General features: G+C 39.7%; 3 protein-coding genes across 3 annotated transcripts in view; 2 read left to right on the forward strand and 1 right to left on the reverse strand.

The window, feature by feature from the left end:
• LOC117726267 (cyclin-dependent kinase 17) overlaps positions 1-5,097 on the reverse strand; it is a 31,866-nt gene extending 26,769 nt beyond the window's left edge. Inside the window, exon 1 of the mRNA XM_034526447.1 lies at positions 4,785-5,097. The gene's annotated coding sequence lies outside the window, so the exon portion shown is untranslated. The remainder of the gene's footprint in view (positions 1-4,784) is intronic.
• A 1,264-nt stretch (positions 5,098-6,361) lies between these two features.
• phyh (phytanoyl-CoA 2-hydroxylase) lies at positions 6,362-10,622 on the forward strand. The gene is made up of 9 exons (XM_034526719.1): positions 6,362-6,535; positions 7,305-7,360; positions 7,887-7,997; positions 8,180-8,348; positions 8,560-8,641; positions 8,731-8,912; positions 8,988-9,137; positions 9,292-9,426; positions 9,919-10,622. Exons 1-9 carry the CDS (start codon positions 6,368-6,370, stop codon positions 9,970-9,972), a joined length of 1,107 nt encoding a protein of 368 aa, XP_034382610.1. The 5' UTR covers positions 6,362-6,367; the 3' UTR covers positions 9,973-10,622.
• A 2,000-nt stretch (positions 10,623-12,622) lies between these two features.
• ucmaa (upper zone of growth plate and cartilage matrix associated a) lies at positions 12,623-16,523 on the forward strand. Its single transcript, XM_034526572.1, has 5 exons — positions 12,623-12,680; positions 13,477-13,536; positions 13,637-13,729; positions 14,891-14,989; positions 16,435-16,523. Exons 1-5 carry the CDS (start codon positions 12,623-12,625, stop codon positions 16,521-16,523), a joined length of 399 nt encoding a protein of 132 aa, XP_034382463.1.
• The last annotated feature ends 7,025 nt before the right edge of the window (positions 16,524-23,548 follow it).

Genomic DNA, 23,548 nt, shown 5'->3' on the forward strand with positions numbered 1-23,548 from the left:
CCAGGCGCTCACGGCAGTGGGATCTCCCGTCACTCAAACAGCGTAGAATTGTATTATAATCTCTTCATCTGCGGGATTTCTGTTGATAAAGTCAAGAGTTTTTTGTTTTTTTTGCAGTTTCTTAGCCTGTTCAGCCACGGCTGCTATCACCGCACGTGTTGGAGGGTTGCGTTAATCTGATTAGACCAGATTATCAGTGTGTGCGCAAACGCACCAGGAGATACTGACCTCGAATTGATCCGACCTTTCAGAGAATAGTGAATTAGGTTCTTACTGGTGCTAATACGGCGAAGGGCTTGAGATACACACAACCTCAGAGAGATATATTGGGACAACCTCCTGCCATCGCAGCGTAGAAATTAATTAGAAATGGCGAAGTTAGGCGGAGACAAAGCCCGACTATTTTCTCTCTGGGCTTCAAGAGAGATCCAATTTTCGTGACCGTTTCCTGTGAACTTTCGATGCTCTTTGTTGGCACTGATTGCAGATAGCGCCTGTGTGTGAGAGGCAATGATTAACCAGTCGGGAGAAATAAAGGCATAATTAGGGAGTCTTGCTTGAGATTTTAAAAAAAGAACTCAACTGTTACAGCGAGACTGGAGTTGAAAGTAAGAGGAGGCAGTCACGTAAGTGAGGGCAGACAGAACAAGGGCACAAAGTTGGAGCTCACAGGTTCAAATCCAGTAAGAGCCAAACAGCATCCTCTGAATAGGAAAATTTGACCGTGAAATTGACCAAACTCAACTGCACGGAGATTAATTTTCCTTGTTATGATCATGGCGAGACGGGTTGCAAAAAAGTAGTTTGAGAGAAGCAGGCAGATGGCGAGAGTTGTGTAGGACGGCGTGTACTGAACAGCAGATTGTCAACTACAGCTGACTGTACTTGGCAGTGGCTCTAACACTGTGACACTTAACTGGGTTTTTGTAAGCACATAAAGTCTACTTTTAGCATCGTGAAAACCCATTCAGAATGCACCATGCAGACCACCAAGATGGACCTGGAGTTTGTTTGAAATAAGTGCAAATCTAGGTGGCAGTCAGAAGAATCATGACTAGATGCTTTCCTTAAACCAGTGTTCCTCAATAACAATAACATATAATTTCAATAACAGAAGAAAGCATGATTCAGGAATCTCACTCATCCCGTCCAGGAAGAAAAAAACTGAGGTAAATATCATCCGAGTGACACTCGCTGCGTTCACCATGTGTGTGTGCATCGATGAATATTTCAGCACCTTCGCTGTCAAACGACACCACGCGCGGGGGAAAGTGACTTCATGAATGAGCTGCAGGTCCGTTTATTTTAAAGTGTGACCTCTGCGTTTGTGCGCTATCCCCGTCTGCTGCTGCTCTGACAATGACGCCATAATCTCAAGATTACGAGCCAATCTCAGACACCCAACTAAACCCTCCGTACACACAGACACACACACACAACAAAAGCATGGTAGAATCATTTATCCTGAGATTGGACAGGACGTGATGCCAAAACATAAAGGAATAATGATAGACAGTGTGTGTGTGCGTGTGTGTGTGTGTGTGACAAAACTGGGTATTAAAGCATAGTGTGTGCGTGTGTGTGTCTGTGTGAGAAAGAACAAAGAGGTCTAACACACTGGCCCATTATCTTACCCTTTAGTACACACACACACACACACACACACACACACTGACAGACAAACATCCCTTCTGACACCCAAACACATTCATATAAGATGATAACACACAAGAGAGAGAGAGAGAGAGAGAGAGAGAGATCACACCACTTCACATTCCTTGCATCGCTCACATAACTTTCCTCATCAGATCAGTGTGTGTATATATATATGTGTTCAAATGGCTACGAATGTGTGTAATTGTGTGTTCTCGCAGCACCCAGCACACACTAATTGTATTCATTATTGGACCAATAATTACTACTTCACCCACATCATGCCCACCCTGTGGCAGTGCAGTGGCAGGAAGACGTTAGCAAGTCCTCCCTCTCAGATTCAGTAACACTCTTCTGCTTTTTACATTTTCTTCCCTTCCTTCTTTCAAGAAACAATACACTGACCGCACCGGGCATTTCTTACCAAAAAAAGAAGAGAAGACGGGGGAAAGATCTTATTGGGTTAAATATGCTCACACAAATCAAAAGACATGAGCACAAACACCCTGGGAAACGTGTGTGTACACACACACACACACACACACACACACACACACACACACACACAAACACACGCAAACACACAGGCAACGCTTTCATATATACAGTGATGCATTCACTGAATCACATTCCAACACTCGTGCACACGTTAACCCAAACATAAGAGGGATATACTTGCTCATACAGACACAGACAGACACACACACCCACACACACACATCTGATCAATAAAACATTGCACACGTCGGAGTTATATAAACGGGAGAGAGAGAAACAGAGAGGAGGAGAAAGAGAGAGACAGCAAGCTGCTGGCCTGGTTGTCAATGGCAACAGTGTTTTGGAGGCTGATCATCAGTAAGTGCAGTGAGCTCTGCTGCAAAGCATGGTGGGATATCGCCATGCATTGCACCACAGATTAATTATTTTTGTTTTTTGTGAGCTGTTTAGAAGTACAGATAGATTGTATGATCCACTTGTGTTTAGCTATAACTTCCTGATGATATATTTCAGCAACATGGCCCACTGGATTCTGACTGGCAACCCAGCACTACAAAGCGCCACAGTGTGGGACATCAGAACATTTTAGCTGACAGCAAGCCGTTTCCTTCACAGTACGATTATCTAACGATATCTAACAAGTATGATTTCTGCTTTATCAGACTTTGGAAACCTCTTCCAGAGCCACGGAAGGTTATTTTTTACAGGCTGAAGGGCACTCTCCATGACTAGTAAACTGAGCTTAGTATGTAAATGACAACAGCACACTTAGAATAAGTGGCATCCATCTTTTTTGCAGGACTGACTCACAATGTTTCATCCGAAACTCCCACACCGACTTTAGCTCAAGCTCATTTGCTCCAACAGGAGGTTTGACACCAACCAGCGACATGTCGTGTCACACACTTTCACGTGGCAACAATTCCTCAAACTCAAACCAATCGCACACCTCAAAAAACTCAACTCTGCTCAGGGACGGTTCACTTCCCTGTACCCCTCCTCTTCTGGCTGTCCCAGGAGAAAACTTGAGACACAGTGTTTGTGTGCACATATTCACAGCAAATGCCCTCAGCTCTCATGCTCCTGCTGTAGGCGACATAATGCAGAGACAGATCAATACAAGCGCTGCTACACGGCCCACAGACATGGGTAGGGGGGCTGTCCGGGTAATTACTTTGTCCTCTGGAGTGAGGGGGGTTCAGTCCCACAGCCAACAGCCTAGATCTGAATATGGGTCAATATCATATACACTCGCACCCAAATGCGCAGCCAGTTGCTCCAGATGAAGAGCAGTGGAAGTAAATCCAGGTCAAACAGGAAGCGGAAAAGAGCCTAAATGCAGTGATGCCTCACAGCACCAGTGAATGACAGGTGGTCAATATATATGAACTGGTTATCATCTGCTGTTGGTTAATATGTGTTATATGATGCTACTATGATATCAAGATCGATAACTGTGATACAAATTAAAATGTTAAGCATTTTCTTCTTTTTTAGTTCTGAGGGATTTTAAACATCGGTTTCTTCAACAATTCACTTAATTTCTCACTGTTTCCAGGGTGATGACAGGATGGTGCATTTGCATTGTCTCGGATTAACCATACACTCAATGTGGCAAAACATGTCTGTGAAATGTACAAGTAGGATGATGTGCACCGTTATCTTCTAAAAAGAATAATCACCAGCTCAAAGTATGTAGGTTAACTTTCAAGTCATTTTTAACTCATGAACACTGATCTTTTCAAAAGGAGGATATTGCGACACGCTAAAGGATGCTTTCAAGTCAGTATGAGGACAGGTCTTCGACCGGTTCTTCCATTTTTCTGCACTTTCAACAGCAGAAAAAGTAAATGTGTTTACATGTATACCGTGTCAAATCAGGGACAAATGTGTCAAAATACAACTTTTTATGCAAGCAGATAGGGGTCATCGAATACCCACATATTAACTGTGAAAACAAACGTAGCTTCTCTGCTTTCAACGTCAAAGCATAATCTCACTGTTTACAAAACACATGTGAATAAATAGAGTCTGGTGTGGGAATCATGGATCTGTGTTTGTGGGCGAAGATTAAGGACGACGTTTAAAACTGCTGGAGAAGTGATATAAGAAGTGTGGCAGTGGCAGTGATACATATTTAGTTACAGTAGGTTTTTTGATTTGGCAATGGCATTCCTGCATTATTGGTCTCCCAGAAATCACACTAATAATGTTAGGGATGTTCTCCTCGCGCTTAATCTTAATAGACAGAATTATATTTAGTTTTTTGTGGCATTAATACAATTTAAAAGTAAATGTAAATGTTGTTTGGGTGTGTGGGGTTAGCCAATACATACTAAGTTAGGTAAACAAACCAGACTATTTGCAACCTAAATAATGAAATATGATATTTTTATTTTAAAATACACGCGAGGCGCGAGCAGAACAGACCGCACCGAAGGTCCCTGTAAAATATCATATTTATCGTGAGCTAGTCTGGCGGAATTCTTCTCAAACTGCAGTTTCCTCTTTGTTGACATGTCCACACGCCGCTATTCAGTCTTCGTCCTCGGCGACCGGAAGTAAATGTAATGCCACGGAGTCCATTATCGGACGTGCCGTTTTATTCACAAATGACATTCGAGTGAATTTACCTGAAAATGGTGAATTCCGTGGTTTCAAGCCGATTCTCCGGAGCAGCCAGGCCCGGATGCCCTCCTCCGCGTTATCCGCCCACTGAAGTAACGTGAGCCTCAAACACAGCTCCGGCTGTGTGCGGTTTCGGGTCCAAGCGAAAAAGAAATATCCTCCGAGACACAGATAAATGTGAGGGGTTTGAGGACGAGGAACTGAAGACCGAGCCCCCCAAAAATGTCGCTCATGTGGCGGTGAAAGCAGTTTAAAGAGGCTGGAGGAGGATCTGTGTCGACAGATGAGAAGGGAGGGGTGTACCGGGCTGCCACCAAGCGTAACACGGCGGTTGATAACTGGACTTCCTGTATCATTTCAAAATAAAACCATTATCAGCGGCCGTATGTCGTATCCTAACACTGTTTTCAAAATAAAAGCACCAATGACACAAATAACTTTGTTCATTATTGATATTATTATTAATATCTAGATACACAAGACAAATAATTATCAACATGCATGTTTACATAGATTCTCAGTCTTACATATGACATTGGCTTATATTACATCATTGTATAAAGAGAAAGTCAACTTTGCTAATTGCTTGCAAACTGCAGTCCGCTTAATAAAGTTGAGGGACGCAGTAGGAAATGCAGATACACGAAACATAGGTGACTTTATTTGAAAAGCTTTCTTTTCAACTGTCTATTGTAGCACACTCGCTTATAACACTGCAACACTGCAGCTTCTCAGCGGTAGAAGAGGATGAACATTGAGGAAATGTTTAAAGATGCAGTTTCTCCCGTGTCTTCCTTCAAATAAATAGAACATGTTGCTTTTACAACGTGGATGTATTTAATTATAACAATAAATACAAAAACCCTAGTACTCATTTACAAAAGACATTCAGGGTATTACAAAAATAATAAAGGTTAATACGTGGTAGTAAACCTTAAATTGTATTATTATTAGATGGTGGTTTACTGGCTGTCCATTTACAACAACATTCTAAAATTGACCGTGCACTAAATGTAAAAAGATTAAAAACGAAATATATATTCAGCAAATTCATTTAAAGTTGAAAAGATGCATGTGTCATGTTGTGAATAATTCATTCATCTCCTTCCACGATTTGAGCGATTGGGTTAATTAATTAATTAGAAAGGATTAATATTAATATCAGGAGCCATGGGACATGGACATACATTGGACAGACAACCATAAATACAACGAGTGTTAAGTTGTACTTTTGGTTGTGTGGTGCCGCCTGCTGGATAATATCTGCAGCGACGACAGTTAATTCAATTCTATATTTGGCATTATTATCCTGTAAAGGTTTACAGTGATAATATTTCACAATACAGATGTTTAAAGAGTCAGTTCACCTAAATCACATTAACGTATACTGACATTTAATCCCTCTGGTATCTAATAATGCAGATTTATATAAATTATATAAAATATAAAAGAGCAGGTTTTGAGATTTCTATCTCTAAATCTTCTGCTGTCAAAGAATTACAATGGAGGTCAATGACCTTTCCTGTGTGCTGCTGGAAGCGATGACAAGTTTTAATGATGCTTGTGCAGACCTTAGGAAAAGTTGTGGATGTGCCGTCGTCACTCCGCCCTTTGCCCCAGTCACACCCGCTCTCTCCTGTCATCGGTGGTGTTTACCGGGATCACAACCGAGATACAACCTGACTGGAAGATGTCTCGGGCTGCGGAAAGACTCAGATTGTTGATCAATCACCTTGATCAACCCCCTGCCACGATCGTATCCTTCGGTTTGTGTTAGTTTCTCTGTGTCGGATCATCGGGACCTGTTAGCACCAAGCGGCGGACAGCTCTGGTGGACCAGACCGGGGTCCCTCGGTGGACTGCAGGCCTGCAGTGACGTGAGGAGCAATATAGGAGGCATTTAACTGCCTGCTGGTGTTGTTTCCGACGTTAATGCATGTTAGCCATTGTATTGTAGCCGGTGTTAAGGTTTACCGGCGACTTTCAGCCGATTGGGTCTGTTGTTGTAGTTTAGACAGCTGTTAACAATGAGAAGATAACACGTAGCTGTCCTCGTGAATGCCGCATTGTTTAATTAGTATATTATATATATATATATATATATATATATATATATATATATATGATTTATACGAGAGGGTTTGAAACTGTATTGTAAAGGTAAACAATACGGCATTCACAAGGACATCCTTCTTATTTTCATTCGGCTGAAAGTCGCCAGTTAACAGGTTCGCCTGTTAAACTGTAACACCTGTACCTACAGCCGCTAATATCAGTGTGTGTTTAAAGTCGAGCAGTTTAAGAGTTAAGAGTTCCGTTATTGTTTTTATATGCTTGCTTAAAAGACCTCAGGAGCATAGGATACGTGAGCATGTCTGTTTTAGGGTCAGTCGGAAAACGTGACTGTTTTGTCTTTAATTAATAAGTTAAATTAGATAATTCGAAGGGTTTTTCTATTTTACTTTACGTTTAACTGTCGTAAAGCGTTTTCGGTCGTCTGGTCTCCTTGACGGCCTTTACCCCAGAGAGCTGCACCGACTTTTGCTCCGACCCTCAGCTCCAGTCCCCCACAGAGACTGAGGTAGGGACACACTCATTTTAGGTTGGCATTGTACTTCAAAACACGCAAAGCCGGTTCAATCAGGCTGAAGGTTTCTCCACAAGTTCACGGTGCATGTTTATCAGTCACCTCTGACACAGTTTGTTCACGTCTCATGATGTCCCACTTCCCTGCTATCTGCGTGCAGCAGCAGGTGGTGCATTTAGTGTCATTTGTTCAGAAGACAACGACTGCGTCAGCTAATGGGGATCCAGTTAATAAACTAAACTAAACTGCACAAGCCCTATTTTTAAGATAATTTAGTGGCAGTTCATGTTCCATGTTAGTAAGCAGTTTTATAGAAGTTCCATAAAAATCATGTCCTGCTTGTTATCACCACTAGCAGGTGGGGACAATTTCCTCCCCTGAGCCAATAACTGTAAATTACTGTAAATCCAATAAGATATGAATGCAACGTTCACATACACACTGTCTATCAGTCGTTTACAGTGACCTGTCATATCACAAATGTTGATAAGCTTGTGAGTTTGAACTTTTCTTCGGGCAGATACACCGACGACACCGACCTGCTGACCCCAGAACAGCGACTCTCCTATGAGAAAAATGGCTTCATCCTCATCAAGAGCCTGGTGTCTAAGGAGGACATCGACATGTTCAGGTGAGCACCAGAGACTGACGACCACAAAGAAGAAACAATAGTGGCCTATATAGCAGTGGACATTTTAAAACCTCTAGTATAAAATCAAACCCATTATTGAGAACAGCTGACTCGCTATGATGCATCTCCACAGATATGGTTATCTTACTGTATATTCATGTAAATGAATGTGCATCCTTCAGGAAGGCGTTTGAGCAGGTTTGTCGACAGGAAGTCAAGGTTCCCGGAATGATGGTGATGCGGGACGTGGCGATCGCTAAGTCTGAGTTCGTTCCAGACCAAAAAGCGGTCTCCAAACTTCAGGATTTCCAGGAACAGCCTGAACTGTTCCGGTACTGCTCCTTGCAGCAGGTACGGTACACAAGTAGATCACAACAGGTCCTCGTTTCTTTAGTTTTTTTTCAAATACTTCAATACTTGAAGATGATGATAAAAATCACATTGCACCAATACAAATATATGCCAACAGAATAAACTCAATTATATTTCCTTTTGAAAAGAAATTCAATTTGAAATACCTGAACACCGTTAAGGAAAACAAATGTGTGCTTTCCTCTGTCAGATTTTGAAGTACGTCGAGTGTTTCACCGGACCCAACATCATGGCCATGCACACAATGCTGATAAACAAGCCTCCTGATGCAGGTACGGAGCCGTCTTTGTGTTTATCTGGAGAACCAGCGGCGGTAACTGCCTCATCCGGTTAGATCAAAAAACATCCGCTGTTGTTTTAGGGAAGAAGACGTCCCGCCACCCCATGCATCAGGATCTGCACTACTTCCCGTTCCGCCCGGCCGATAGGATCGTCTGCTCCTGGACCGCGATGGAGAAAGTGGACAGGCAGAACGGCTGCCTGGTCGTCCTGCCGGGAACGCACACCAGCACGCTGCAGGAGCATGACTACCCAGAGTGGGAGGTACACACACACACAACAAATTCACCATGAACGCCTGCTGGAAGTAACACACGCATGCATGTGCACTGTCCTCAGGGTGGCGTAAACAAGATGTACCATGGAGTGCGCGATTATGACCCGAAGCTCCCCAGGGTGCACCTGGAGATGGAGCAGGGCGACACCGTCTTCTTCCACCCGCTGCTCATCCACGGCTCTGGCATGAACCAGACGCGGGGCTTCCGCAAGGTACTACGCTACCCACAATACACCTCAAACAAACTAGCTCCGTACTTCCTCTGCTCACAGGAGGATTTTTTTTCTGTGTGCTCGTATTTTTTTGCAAAAAGCAAATCATAACGATAGATGTAAGGTAATATTGTGTGTGTGTGTGTGTGTCCAGGCCATCTCCTGCCACTACGCCAGCGCTGACTGCTATTACATCGACGTGAAGGGAACCACACAGGAAAACATAGAGAAAGAAGTGAAGGAAATTGCAACCAGGAAGTACGCTGTGGACGACCAAATTGCCTTAAAGGTCAGACCCTTCCATTCAACACGAAGTCCATCCGTTTAAAACGTTCCCCGCTATAAACCGACAACACAGTCTGATATTCAGAAGGCTCCAGTGCGCTCGATACAGTTCGACTACCTATTTTTTTACTGTTTACACACAATACGACGAGAACACATGATTTTAGTCAAGAAAAAACACGTGAACTAAATCAATGAGAATGAACGTCATCATGGACGGTGCTGATATTTGGCTTGTATTTTCCAAATGTGTCCGTCTTTGCAGGCACACACTTTAGAGCTCAGCTCAATGAGAGGCCGGTGTGATGGTGACATATTTTCTCCCGAGGAAACCTAAAATCAAAGCCGGGTGGATGATATGTGCAATGTATTGTGCTCAAAAAACGAGCGTTAATATATCCGTAAACTGGCTGATTATCTTTGGGATGTAATTTAGTTGTAAAGATAACATGTATTTTTGGCAAACTGACCCTTAAACTCTGTTTTCCCACCACAGGACACCTGGGCTTTCAAAGGCCGCCTAGTGCAAGGAGAGAGGACCTCGCTGTGAAAGTGAAGCGTGGAAAACAAAACGCCACGTCAGCACAGATGGGATGAGAAGCGTCAGGACGCGTTCGCTCCAGGCACAGAAAGTATTCCAGGATTCCTGTCATGAAGGAAATTAAAAAGTCACTAATCATGCAATCCCTAATTTGCTTTAGAAATGGAGGAACGCCATGTTTAGATCACGTTATTTCAATTGAGGCATCTGAGTTCGTGCTCGTTGTAAAAACTTTGGGAATGTAATCCATGTTATTCTAAAAGAGGGCATAAAAACGGGAAATACTACGTTCTATGCAGCGTTTTGCAGCACAAGATGCAGTTTAATTAAGCAACACCATTGTGGAAAGCGATGATTTATGGCATGTTGATTGGGAAAAGTAAGCATATTGACACAGGTAGAGCGAGCTATAGAGAGGGATAAAGCAGAGAGTGAGAGAGAGAGAGAATAATGAACGCTGTATTTAAGCAGAATGATCAGTGTTGATTGTAGCTCTTGTTAATTAACACAAATAGAGGCCTTAAACCCAAGTAGTGCCTTATTAATGTATGGACGTGTTAATGTGTCTGTTTGATGATGAGCGAATGAATGTATGTTTCCTACAATCTTGCTGTGGCAAATGTAATGTTTTAATAACATAAAAACCTACATTAATGAGACGTGGTTTAATTTCCTTTAAAGCTTCAGACACAAACACACACACCTGCCCCTTTGACCTGTAATGTAGTTCAATAACAGTTATCTCATACGATTATAAATGATTAAGTCAACAATATTATTAAATGCCAATAATGTCATAAAATCTCGAAATAGTAATACCTTATTTGTACATTACATCCAATACTTTATGATACTAAGCAATGTCTAGCGTTTGTTTAAACCACCGAGAGAAAGAGGCATTCAGGGACAGCGCGCTCTGATTGGTTTACAATGCATCAATGCATTGATTGATCGATTTATCTGGAGAAATCTCATTCGTCCAAGTGATAAACACCCTGCGTGAACGATGGACGCTTCCCTGGTGAGATTGTGAATCATGTAACCAGAGAAGGGGAACTCCAAACAACAAAGGATTATGGGTAAGAGGATCAACATGCTCAGAGACGAGCAGAACAAAATCACGCCACATCAGATGAGACTGGTCTTATCTATAAGTTCACCTGGCCGGGTGACGGGCCACCATAACACAAACATGGTACTGTCAAGAACATCCCTGTGACTTTTCTAAAAGCTCTTATTGGTCTGGATTTGCACATTCAAAAATATAAAAAATTTAAATAAAGTTTCAGAATTGGCCTTCTCAATTTGCTTTCCATACCAAATCTTTCATGCTGCTTCTCGGTGCACCAGAGAAAGTTGTTCCACGATGACCGAAAACTAACACGTGCATCAGAACCATACGGTCTGCGATATGGGCAAACACCAAATAAGACTGGTGCACGTTTACACATCTCCACCCACATTATGCAATGTATACGCACACCCACACAGCAGTATGCATATGAAAACACACAATCACGTAAACGCACACATAGCTAACGGGCCTATCTATCAAACACGCACACGCACACACACACACACACACACACGTCTAACTCCAAGCTCATTTACTGCGGAACGTTTCCCAACCTGCGGATCTGTTGTCGCGTTCCTGAGCAAAGCGGCCAGTCGTCTCTGCCCAGTTTCCTTTTGGAGGAAACACATACCAGATATCACTACATCTCTCTCACACACACACACACACACACACACAGTCGGAGGAACAATCCATGGCAACTCGTGCACTTTTGCATCTCTCACTTGCAACATAGCTCCTCTCATACAGTTCCCGGTCATTATCATTTATGATCTGGAGTGATAATGACCGAGTCCGCTGCAGCTTCAAGATGCTGCCTGCACACTCTCTGCTTGCCAGCGGGGTTTATATGTCATTCACGTGGAAAGGTTAAGATGCATAATAGGGCACGTCATGGTAAACACTGCGGTAGCTCCGTCAGCACTGTTTGTCCTGTTGGCACCGTTAGCTTCCGCCTCGGCCGTTGCCATGTTGAGAGCCACGTAGAGACAATCCCTCAATCATAGGTAGGCCTACGCTCCCAATTTGGAATTGAGCACCTTTTAACTTGCAGTCGAACTGAACTGTGAACTTTGAGCCGAAGAACTCAAGTTGAACCCGTGATACAAATCAAATACACAAAAACGCGACGTTTTGTCTCAGGACAGCTAACGTGGAGGTCTGTTTGAACTTGATCCTAAAAAGGCACAAAAGGGCCGTTGACCTCCAGGAGGAATCTTCCATCACTGATCGGCTGGTGGTGAGAGATGTGTCCTCATTCCTGTCAGCCCATCCACCCATAATTTGACAGCATATTACCCAAGATTCATTAATACTGGGCCTAAGAGATGCATCTCAAAGCTAACATACATACTGATGACATTTAGAATGATAATAATACATTTTATTTGTGTAGTGACATCATCTTTCTTTAAACAGACGCAGACTTTTAACTCCCCTCATCACATCTTCTTGGGCAACTGGTAATCCAGCAGCCTCCCTCCCCTCACTTCCTCTTTCTCCTCCCACCGTCCTCACCATTCCCAGCTCAGTTCTTCTAGGTGTCCACTGGATCCACTGGAGTTCTTGCATTTCTCTCTCAAGATGTCATGGACTCGTGTCTTCGTGCTCTCTTTGCTCACCACCCTCCTCATCCTCACCTGTGAGTACCTTGTCTGGATAGCTGTGGGAAAAATATATTTTATGGGGGGGATTATACATCATCCTTGGGAGATGAGCAGAAAGGTTTTGAGTATATAAAGCGCTGAAGATGCGATGTCCGTTAGTATGGAAAAGAAAACTTAAATCTCGTAGTATTTTGTTGCCTTAAGCATGATTATTTTTTTGGGTATCAGAGTTTGAATGTCAAAAATTGAGTTTTAAATTCCAGATTTACTTTCAAATTTCAGCTTAATACTTGCAATTCAGGGATCAGTGTGAAAACTTGTAATTTTTGTATTTTTTAAAATTTCGAATAGTAAAGTATATTTGCGTCAAAGTTTAAGTCATGTGTCCAGAGGGCAGCTGGGACCAATCGGTGTACTAGCAGGCGTGGTATAGATAATAACACTAATTTGAAATGATCCATGTCAGACCACAGTGAGTAAAGTAATAATTGTCAGATGGCTCAGCCGAATAAGAAATGTTATGGTTTATGCAGTAATTATGAGAAATTATGGTTGTTGCGGTTTCAATCCAGTTTAAATCGGTCACATACAAATAAAACAATTATTGTTTTATTGGCGACATCAGACGTCCGTCCGCCTGTTAAAATAATAATCTTGTGTGACGCAATATCTGTATTACATGTATTTTTGCTTGCAGTTACTTTGGCATGGTCTTTGAGACATGGGGAAGCAGCAACTTGCAGAGGACAGTTTAGAAGTCTCTTTGGCACAAACATCAAACACACATTTGTCCACCTGCATGCTTTCGATCATTTCTCCTTCTCCACACAGTTTCCGGTGTGGTGGGAAGCGCGGCGGTGCGGGGCGACTCAAAGGCAGCCGATCCTGAAGGTGACACTTGTTCAAGCCATTTAACCATCTGCGGATAATCGTGCTCCACATTTTCTTTCCTACCTGTGTGACCTTCACCTTCTGACTCCTGGCAATTTAGGCGCAGCGCGGCAAGTGTTCGTGCCCGAGTCGGACGCCTCCAACTTCTTCAAGCGCCGCAGTCGCCGCTCATCCCGATACTATGAGCAGCAAGGCAAGTTCTTCCAGAACCCAATCCATCTATTGGCTTCCAGTTGTGTGTGAGGATGATGTGGTTTTGACTGCAAGCTGTGGAAGTTCATGAGAGAAATAGAAAGAGAGTAGCGCAAACTGAAGCTGGTGTTGTTCCACACACACACACACACACACACACACACACACACACACACACACGCACACACACACACACTCTCACTCTCTCTCTGGAAGCTGCAGAAGGAGTCACAGGGTAGTATGGAGCAGTTTTCTCACTACAATAAGCTCATTCTTCTGCTGCCAGCTTCAGTGTGATACACACTTCAAACCAAATTAACAAACACTGGGATGAGGCCAAAGCTGCGAAACACACGGGAACTCGTTGTCTTCCTCGAGCACCAAAATAGCTGAAAAACAGGATTCCCATCTTCCTTTAAGGCATAAAGAAATGTCCAGACGTGTCGATTTAGGTCACTTAGGTCCTTTGCCAGGAGGGTTTATGAGAACCTGAGCGGACAGCCGAGGAACTGTAAGAACTTGGTTTTCGTGATTTCATATAATCAGTTTAACCTCATTTAGTCAAAGATACCAAATTTACCAAGAGAAAAAATAGAATGTCCCTCCTTGCTGTATTGCTCCATTATTCTATTCAAAGTGTCTGCAATATTTCCAACAGATGTTGGATGGTTACATAACCAAGTGTGACTTCAGTGCAGTTTTCTTAAAGCTGTGGTTGTTTTTTTTCTCCCAAATTTCCTTTGAGTTTCATACCTTTCTTTGAGCTTGTTATCTTTTATTCTGAGGTCAAGGAGAGATTATAAGGAAAGATAAACGGACATATTACAAGTTCTAATTACTGTGAGTCTCATGCTATTACTTCAGCGTCCATGTTTGAGATTAGCAGGCTAATCTCAATTTTCTCATAGACTTCCATACAATCTGACTTCTTTTTGCATCCAGAGAAGTTGCCTCCAATGCGTATTGTAGGTATTGAGATATTTCACAAGATAAACTGCTGGTGAGACTAGAGTGATAGGTGGCCATCAGGGCTCATCCTCTGGGATGATTGTACGGAATGTACTAAAAGCTGTAGCGATAGACATCAGTCTGGACCACAGTGGCATACTGACCTTCATGATGAAGGTCGTCCTAGGAATCCTTTCCCTTCTTCTCCCCACAGCCGAGCAGAGGGTGAGGCTCTCCGCGACCGAGCAGAGGAGGGAGTACAACGAGGAGCAAAGGGACGAGCACGAGAACTACGCCGAGGAGGTGCGCGATGGTGAGACACTTTCCTCTCAACCCAGTCTTCCCTCAAATTAAGAGTACAGCCATCGTAAATGCTTGAATGACAAACGCAAGCAGAAATTGATGGAAGATATAAAAAATTTAAAAAACTTCCATCAAATGCTCATTTTCACCCCTTCCACAGACGACCGAAGACGCATTTAACAGTATGTGCATCTCATAATCACTTTGTTCCGTGACTCGGAAAGACACAGAAAGATGGAGCATGGAGACTTTGGATCAGTAAACACATCCTTGAGAAAAACCTGAGATTGACTTGAATGCTAGTCGTCACCAGGGCTCACTAGAGGGACCACATCGAGCAAACTTCTCGGTACCCGCGAGTCTGGACCACAGAGAGACCAAAATCAAAAGCGTCCATTTGTGGTCGACCCCGAGCTGACAATTGTTCTTGCGGGCGTCTGTTCCGGTGTGATATGGTTGCAGTGGCGGTTTCTAAACTAAGAACTGCGAACCCATAACGATGCGACTGGGTTTTAAGAGACACAGTGTTTTTGGATGGTTTGGGTCAATGGGACAAAAAGATCTCCAGCCGGCCACAGAACACACTAAGGTTTTGTAGAAACTAGCTAATTGGTCATATAGCAGCATAAATGTCAAAACGCTCTATTTTTTCATTTTTATTGTTGTTTCATTGTTGGCTCTTTATGCTGCATTGCCACTATGTCTTCGTAGTTGTAGCGAGTCCTTAACAAATAAAACCAGACTCAAACAAACTGCATTTAGGAGCTGAATTAATTGAATCAGTGTTCAAAATAAGGTGAAACTGCCACCGATGGCGGCTTCGCTGATGCTTAGTCAGCGTTTTTTTGGCGCACTTGTAACTTGTTTCAAAGACAAATCCCTGCTATCTCCGACCTGGCTGTTTACATTCTCACTGATAATGTGTGTACAAGGCTTCACTTACACTAAAGCATACAGCTAGCTAAATGCTAACAATTTAGAGCAGCTACATTTACGACCACATTATAGGGCCACTGTAGATTCTGCAAAAAATTGAATGAGGGAGGGTATTATTCAGAGAAATAAATATGTACATGTTTAAAGTAGTAACTTTACGAGAGAAAAAATGATTTGTTTTTCGCTTCACTTTGGATGATCTTTATCACAGCGCAGACGCTGCCGTGTATTACGTGTGTCCACGCTGGTCACAAGCTTGTAACTAGTTTTGTCAGCGGTTTGGTGCTGCATAGGGAGCACAGAGGAAACTTATCAGAGATTTTTACTGTGTCCGTAAACATTAAACTAAAACAGTTGAGTTGTTGGTTGGAAAATGTTATTTTATAAAGTATTTTGTAAAGCTCCATAAAGCAGAGGTGAAGTGCAAAGTCCGGTGACAATTCCTCCTGCGACAGACCCCTGACACAAATCAGTAGTCATGTGATCCTTTGGTATGAATTAAAATGTTTTTATCTGCAGAGCAAGATGAGAGATCGAGGGAGGTGAATGAACAGCTGCGAGAGTATCACTACGACGGCCTCCAGCCTCAATACTACTGGTTCCACTGAGCGTCCTGCCGCATGGAGGGCCGGGCTGCGGACCCTCCCATTGGAGCCGAGCTCACGCTGCACATCAAACTTTAACATTTATTAAAAGTGAAGTTTGGGTATTATAAGATACACTTTATTAAATGGAGGCTCTATGTTTGCATGCTTGTTTTTCCGGCCTTTTTTCCCCAAACATTTTTTTACATGTACATACAAGCTATACAATATCCTTTTATGTCAGCCTGTGGCATTAGCAGCAATAAATCAACCTCGTACATTAACAACTGACATTGATTGTAGCCTTATTCCTCATGTCTGTAAGTCAAAATGACAGATGCGTTTCCTGATCCCCAGACCAGTGATGTGTTTAACTCCCTCGCTGGTATTTGGAGTATTCAGAGGGAGGGAGGCGGTGTGGAATTGCAGAGAAGACAAGGGGATCTGCAGAAGTCATCAGGCTAAAACCAATCCCACATTCCACAGTGGAAACAGTAGACGCAATCTGGGCAGAGGTGACAGGGGAGGCGGGGGGGGAAGCAACGGGATGAGTGCAAACCTCCAAACATCGTGGCGTGTCACTCTGTACTTACTGACCGTCACAAAGCTTTGAAGCCAAAAGCCAGATTTGATCTCTATCCTGTGATCCCACCCCAGACCTGTCCCGTTACAGGCCATGCAGATTGGCTCGCAGACTTGTGCGAGCGCCACCTGGCCACTCATCACTATGACACATGGAGTGCGTTTGTGTTCTGCTGCACGTGACTGATTCTGTCCCTATGAAAAAATTAAATAAAAAGGTGTTAGGCTGTTTTAAGCTAAACTCTATCTGACATGTTTAAGACAGGATTATTTCCCTTAAAGATGAGTGCTTTGACACTTCCAGCAGCAGATTGATTGGTAAATAAAGTGTGAAGCTAATATTGTAGATGGTCCCCTACCTTTAATGAAATGCCCTCTCATTCCGATAGCACTGCTTTATGGATCTTCTGTTGATCTGGTCTAGGAACATCAGTTCTAATGTGCATGTTATTTCAACTTAAAAAAGTATTGAAAAGGTATGAGAGAGAGAGGGACATGGAAAGATAATATTCACCTGCAGTGTTTGTTGGGCAATCAGTCCAGAACGATGGCTCTCTGTCCACAGGGACATTTGAAGAAACGTTTGGTGGCATCGTGCCACCGCAGGTTGTGATTCTCCTCCACACAGCGGTCTGCCGACTTGAAGCAAAGGAGCATGGGAAAATACAGGCTTACTTTTCCTGCTTCTGACCGAGGGACAGATAAATATCATAAATGCTTACGTATTTATACATATCTGAACCAAGTAGGTGTCAATTCAACTCAGTACCTTTTTACAGCTAACGGCACAACACTTCATCTCTCTGATGCCCTTCATCTTCTCCTCCATCTGCTCCTTCCTCACGAGCGGATCGAAGTAGCGCTCCTGCAGTTGGTACTCCGTCTGAGAGAGAGAGAGAAGATTCAGACTTAATTCAGATGTAATTCAAACATTAACAGTGTTTTACTCGTGCAGTGTTTTAATATGCAGCTGGATTTGCAGAAACGATTGCGAGATCACTACTAGTCAGAGACGTGTCACTACTAGTCAGAGACGTGCCACTACTAGTCAGAGATGTGCCACCACTAGGGGTCAGACGATTGCAACCATGGTTTACATCAGGGGTGTCAAACTAATTTGTGGGCCACATCAGCGTCACGGTTGGAACTGTAACATTGTATGAATGTAACTACTCCCGAGCATATTGTTAAATAACTGTCTTTTCATTTGATTATTGTTTATTCGAGTGTAATAATATTGTACATGCATTTATATAAATGCAAATTTCATTTAATATTATTAAATAAATCCATTTAATTATATTTATTAAAACCCACATTACTGTATCAAAGATCAAACACAGGTTATTACATTAACTTTGTTCAAAGCTTTTTTGTCACAGTTGAGAAGGACATAACTGGTCCAACAAATAGTGAGCTGCTAAGAACATGTGTGACAGATGGGACAGTGGTTCTCAACTGCTCTGAGACAGTGGTTCTCCACTGGTCCGGGACAGTGGTTCTCAACCGGTCCGGGACAGTGGTTCTGTGTTTTTAGAATGTTCAATGTTTTTAGAATTTTAGAATGTTCAGTGTTTTTAGAATGTTCGGTGTTTTTAGAATGTTCAGTGTTTTTCGATTGTTCAGTGTTTTTAGAATGTTCAGTGTTTTTAGAATGTTTTTAGATTGTTCAGTGTTTTTAGAATGTTCAGTGTTTTTAGAATGTTCAGTGTTTTTAGAATGTTCAGTGTTTTTGGAATGTTCAGTGTTTTTAGAATGTTTTTAGATTGTTCAGTGTTTTTAGAATGTTCAGTGTTTTTAGAATGTTCAGTGTTTTTAGAATGTTCAGTGTTTTTCGATTGTTCAGTGTTTTTAGAATGTTCAGTGTTTTTAGAATGTTCAGTGTTTTTGGAATGTTCAGTGTTTTTAGAATGTTTTTAGATTGTTCAGTGTTTTTAGAATGTTCAGTGTTTTTAGAATGTTCAGTGTTTTTCGATTGTTCAGTGTTTTTAGAATGTTCAGTGTTTTTGGAATGTTCAGTGTTTTTAGAATGTTTTTAGATTGTTCAGTGTTTTTAGAATGTTCAGTGTTTTTAGAATGTTCAGTGTTTTTCGATTGTTCAGTGTTTTTAGAATGTTCAGTGTTTTTAGAATGTTTTTAGATTGTTCAGTGTTTTTAGATTGTTCAGTGTTTTTAGAATGTTCAGTGTTTTTAGATTGTTTTTAGAATGTTCAGTGTTTTTTAGATTGTTCAGTGTTTTTAGAATGTTCAGTGTTTTTAGAATGTTCAGTGTTTTTAAAATGTTTTTAGAATGTTCAGTGTTTTTAGATTGTTCAGTGTTTTTAGAATGTTTTTAGATTGTTCAGTGTTTTTAGAATGTTCAGTGTTTTTAGAATGTTCAGTGTTTTTGGAATATTCAGTGTTTTTAGATTGTTTTTAGATTGTTCAGTGTTTTTAGAATGTTCAGTGTTTTTGGAATGTTCAGTGTTTTTAGATTGTTCAGTGTTTTTAGAATGTTCAGTGTTTTTAGAATGTTTTTAGATTGTTCAGTGTTTTTAGAATGTTCAGTGTTTTTTAAATGTTTTTAGAATGTTCAGTGTTTTTAGATTGTTCAGTGTTTTTGTTCAGTGTTTTTCGATTGTTCAGTGTTTTTAGAATTTTAGAATGTTCAGTGTTTTTCGATTGTTCAGTGTTTTTAGAATGTTCAGTGTTTTTGGAATGTTCAGTGTTTTTAGATTGTTTTTAGATTGTTCAGTGTTTTTAGAATGTTCAGTGTTTTTAGAATGTTCAGTGTTTTTCGATTGTTCAGTGTTTTTAGAATGTTCAGTGTTTTTAGAATGTTTTTAGATTGTTCAGTGTTTTTAGAATGTTTTTAGATTGTTCAGTGTTTTTAGAATGTTCAGTGTTTTTAGAATGTTCAGTGTTTTTGGAATGTTCAGTGTTTTTAGATTGTTTTTAGATTGTTCAGTGTTATTAGAATGTTCAGTGTTTTTAGAATGTTCAGTGTTTTTGGAATGTTCAGTGTTTTTAGATTGTTCAGTGTTTTTAGAATGTTCAGTGTTTTTGGAATGTTCAGTGTTTTTAGATTGTTCAGTGTTTTTAGAATGTTCAGTGTTTTTAGAATGTTCAGTGTTTTTAGAATGTTTTTAGATTGTTCAGTGTTTTTAGAATGTTCAGTGTTTTTGGAATGTTCAGTGTTTTTAGAATGTTCAGTGTTTTTAGAATGTTTTTGGATTGTTCAGTGTTTTTAGAATGTTCAGTATGTTCAGTGTTTTTAGAATGTTCAGTGTTTTTAAAATGTTTTTAGAATGTTCAGTGTTTTTAGATTGTTCTGTGTTTTTGTTCAGTGTTTTTAGATTGTTCTGTGTTTTTGTTCAGTGTTTTTAGAATTTTAGAATGTTCAGTGTTTTTAGATTGTTCTGTGTTTTTGTTCAGTGTTTTTAGATTGTTCTGTGTTTTTGTTCAGTGTTTTTAGAATTTTAGAATGTTCAGTGTTTTTCGATTGTTCAGTGTTTTTAGAATGTTCAGTGTTTTTAGAATGTTCAGTGTTTTTCGATTGTTCAGTGTTTTTAGAATGTTCAGTGTTTTTAGAATGTTTTTAGATTTTTCAGTGTTTTTAGAATGTTCAGTGTTTTTAGAATGTTCAGTGTTTTTGGAATGTTCAGTGTTTTTAGAATGTTCAGTGTTTTTGGAATGTTCAGTGTTTTTAGATTGTTCAGTGTTTTTAGAATGTTCAGTGTTTTTAGAATGTTTTTAGATTGTTCAGTGTTTTTAGAATGTTCAGTGTTTTTCGATTGTTCAGTGTTTTTAGAATGTTCAGTGTTTTTAGAATGTTTTTCGATTGTTCAGTGTTTTTAGAATGTTCAGTGTTTTTAGAATGTTCAGTGTTTTTGGAATGTTCAGTGTTTTTAGAATGTTCAGTGTTTTTGGAATGTTCAGTGTTTTTAGAATGTTCAGTGTTTTTAGATTGTTCAGTGTTTTTAGAATGTTCAGTGTTTTTAAAATGTTTTTAGAATGTTCAGTGTTTTTAGATTGTTCAGTGTTTTTAGAATGTTCAGTGTTTTTAGATTGTTCTGTGTTTTTGTTCAGTGTTTTTAGATTGTTCTGTGTTTTTAGAATGTTCAGTGTTTTTAGAATGTTTTTAGATTGTTCAGTGTTTTTAGAATGTTTTTAGATTGTTCAGTGTTTTTAGAATGTTCAGTGTTTTTAGAATGTTCAGTGTTTTTGGAATGTTCATTGTTTTTAGATTGTTTTTAGATTGTTCAGTGTTTTTAGAATGTTCAGTGTTTTTAGAATGTTCAGTGTTTTTGGAGTGTTCAGTGTTTTTAGAATGTTCAGTGTTTTTGGAATGTTCAGTGTTTTTAGATTGTTCAGTGTTTTTAGAATGTTTTTAGAATGTTCGGTGTTTTTAGAATGTTCAGTGTTTTTAGATTGTTCAGTGTTTTTAGAATGTTTTTAGAATGTTCGGTGTTTTTAGAATGTTCAGTGTTTTTAGATTGTTCAGTGTTTTTAGAATGTTCAGTGTTTTTAGATTGTTCTGTGTTTTTGTTCAGTGTTTTTAGATTGTTCTGCGTTTTTGTTCAGTGTTTTTAGAATTTTAGAATGTTCAGTGTTTTTCGATTGTTCAGTGTTTTTAGAATGTTCAGTGTTTTTAGAATGTTCAGTGTTTTTCGATTGTTCAGTGTTTTTAGATTGTTCAGTGTTTTTAGAATGTTCAGTGTTTTTAGAATGTTTTTAGAATGTTCAGTGTTTTTAGAATGTTCAGTGTTTTTGGAATGTTCAGTGTTTTTAGAATGTTCAGTGTTTTTAGAATGTTTTTAGAATGTTCAGTGTTTTTAGATTGTTCAGTGTTTTTAGAATGTTCAGTGTTTTTAGAATGTTTTTAGATTGTTCAGTGTTTTTAGAATGTTCAGTGTTTTTAGATTTTCAGTGTTTTTAGAATGTTCAGTGTTTTTAGAATGTTTTTTGATTGTTCAGTGTTTTTAGAATGTTCAGTGTTTTTCGATTGTTGAGTGTTTTTAGAATGTTCAGTGTTTTTAGAATGTTTTTAGAATGTTCAGTGTTTTTCGATTGTTCAGTATTTTTAGAATGTTCAGTGTTTTTAGAATGTTTTTAGATTGTTCAGTGTTTTTAGAATGTTCAGTGTTTTTAGAATGTTTTTAGATTGTTCAGTGTTTTTAGAATGTTCAGTGTTTTTGGAATGTTCAGTGTTTTTAGAATGTTCAGTGTTTTTAGAATGTTTTTAGATTGTTCAGTGTTTTTAGAATGTTTTTAGATTGTTCAGTGTTTTTAGAATGGTCAGTGTTTTTAGAATGTTCAGTGTTTTTAGATTGTTCAGTGTTTTTAGAATGTTTTTAGAATGTTCGGTGTTTTATAATGTTCAGTGTTTTTAGATTGTTCAGTGTTTTTAGAATGTTCAGTGTTTTTAGATTGTTCTGTGTTTTTGTTCAGTGTTTTTAGATTGTTCTGCGTTTTTGTTCAGTGTTTTTAGAATTTTAGAATGTTCAGTGTTTTTCGATTGTTCAGTGTTTTTAGAATGTTCAGTGTTTTTAGAATGTTCAGTGTTTTTAGAATGTTCAGTGTTTTTCGATTGTTCAGTGTTTTTAGATTGTTCAGTGTTTTTAGAATGTTCAGTGTTTTTGGAATGTTTTTAGAATGTTCAGTGTTTTTAGAATGTTCAGTGTTTTTGGAATGTTCAGTGTTTTTAGAATGTTCATAGATTGTTCCGTGTTTTTCGATTGTTCAGTGTTTTTAGAATGTTCAGTGTTTTTAGAATGTTTTTCGATTGTTCAGTGTTTTTGGAATGTTCAGTGTTTTTAGAATGTTTTTAGATTGTTCAGTGTTTTTAGAATGTTCAGTGTTTTTGGAATGTTCAGTGTTTTTAGATTGTTCATTGTTTTTAGAATGTTCAGTGTTTTTGGAATGTTCAGTGTTTTTAGAATGTTCAGTGTTTTTAGAATGTTTTTAGATTGTTCAGTGTTTTTAGAATGTTTTTAGATTGTTCAGTGTTTTTAGAATGTTCAGTGTTTTTAGAATGTTCAGTGTTTTTGGAATGTTCAGTGTTTTTAGATTGTTCAGTGTTTTTAGAATGTTTTTAGAATGTTCGGTGTTTTTAGAATGTTCAGTGTTTTTAGATTGTTCAGTGTTTTTAGAATGTTTTTAGAATGTTCGGTGTTTTTAGAATGTTCAGTGTTTTTAGATTGTTCAGTGTTTTTAGAATGTTCAGTGTTTTTAGATTGTTCTGTGTTTTTGTTCAGTGTTTTTAGATTGTTCTGCGTTTTTGTTCAGTGTTTTTAGAATTTTAGAATGTTCAGTGTTTTTCGATTGTTCAGTGTTTTTAGAATGTTCAGTGTTTTTAGAATGTTCAGTGTTTTTCGATTGTTCAGTGTTTTTAGATTGTTCAGTGTTTTTAGAATGTTCAGTGTTTTTAGAATGTTTTTAGAATGTTCAGTGTTTTTAGAATGTTCAGTGTTTTTGGAATGTTCAGT

Source organism: Cyclopterus lumpus, chromosome 23 (genome assembly GCF_009769545.1).
Source record: "Cyclopterus lumpus isolate fCycLum1 chromosome 23, fCycLum1.pri, whole genome shotgun sequence".
In the NCBI taxonomy this organism is placed as follows: domain Eukaryota; kingdom Metazoa; phylum Chordata; class Actinopteri; order Perciformes; family Cyclopteridae; genus Cyclopterus; species Cyclopterus lumpus.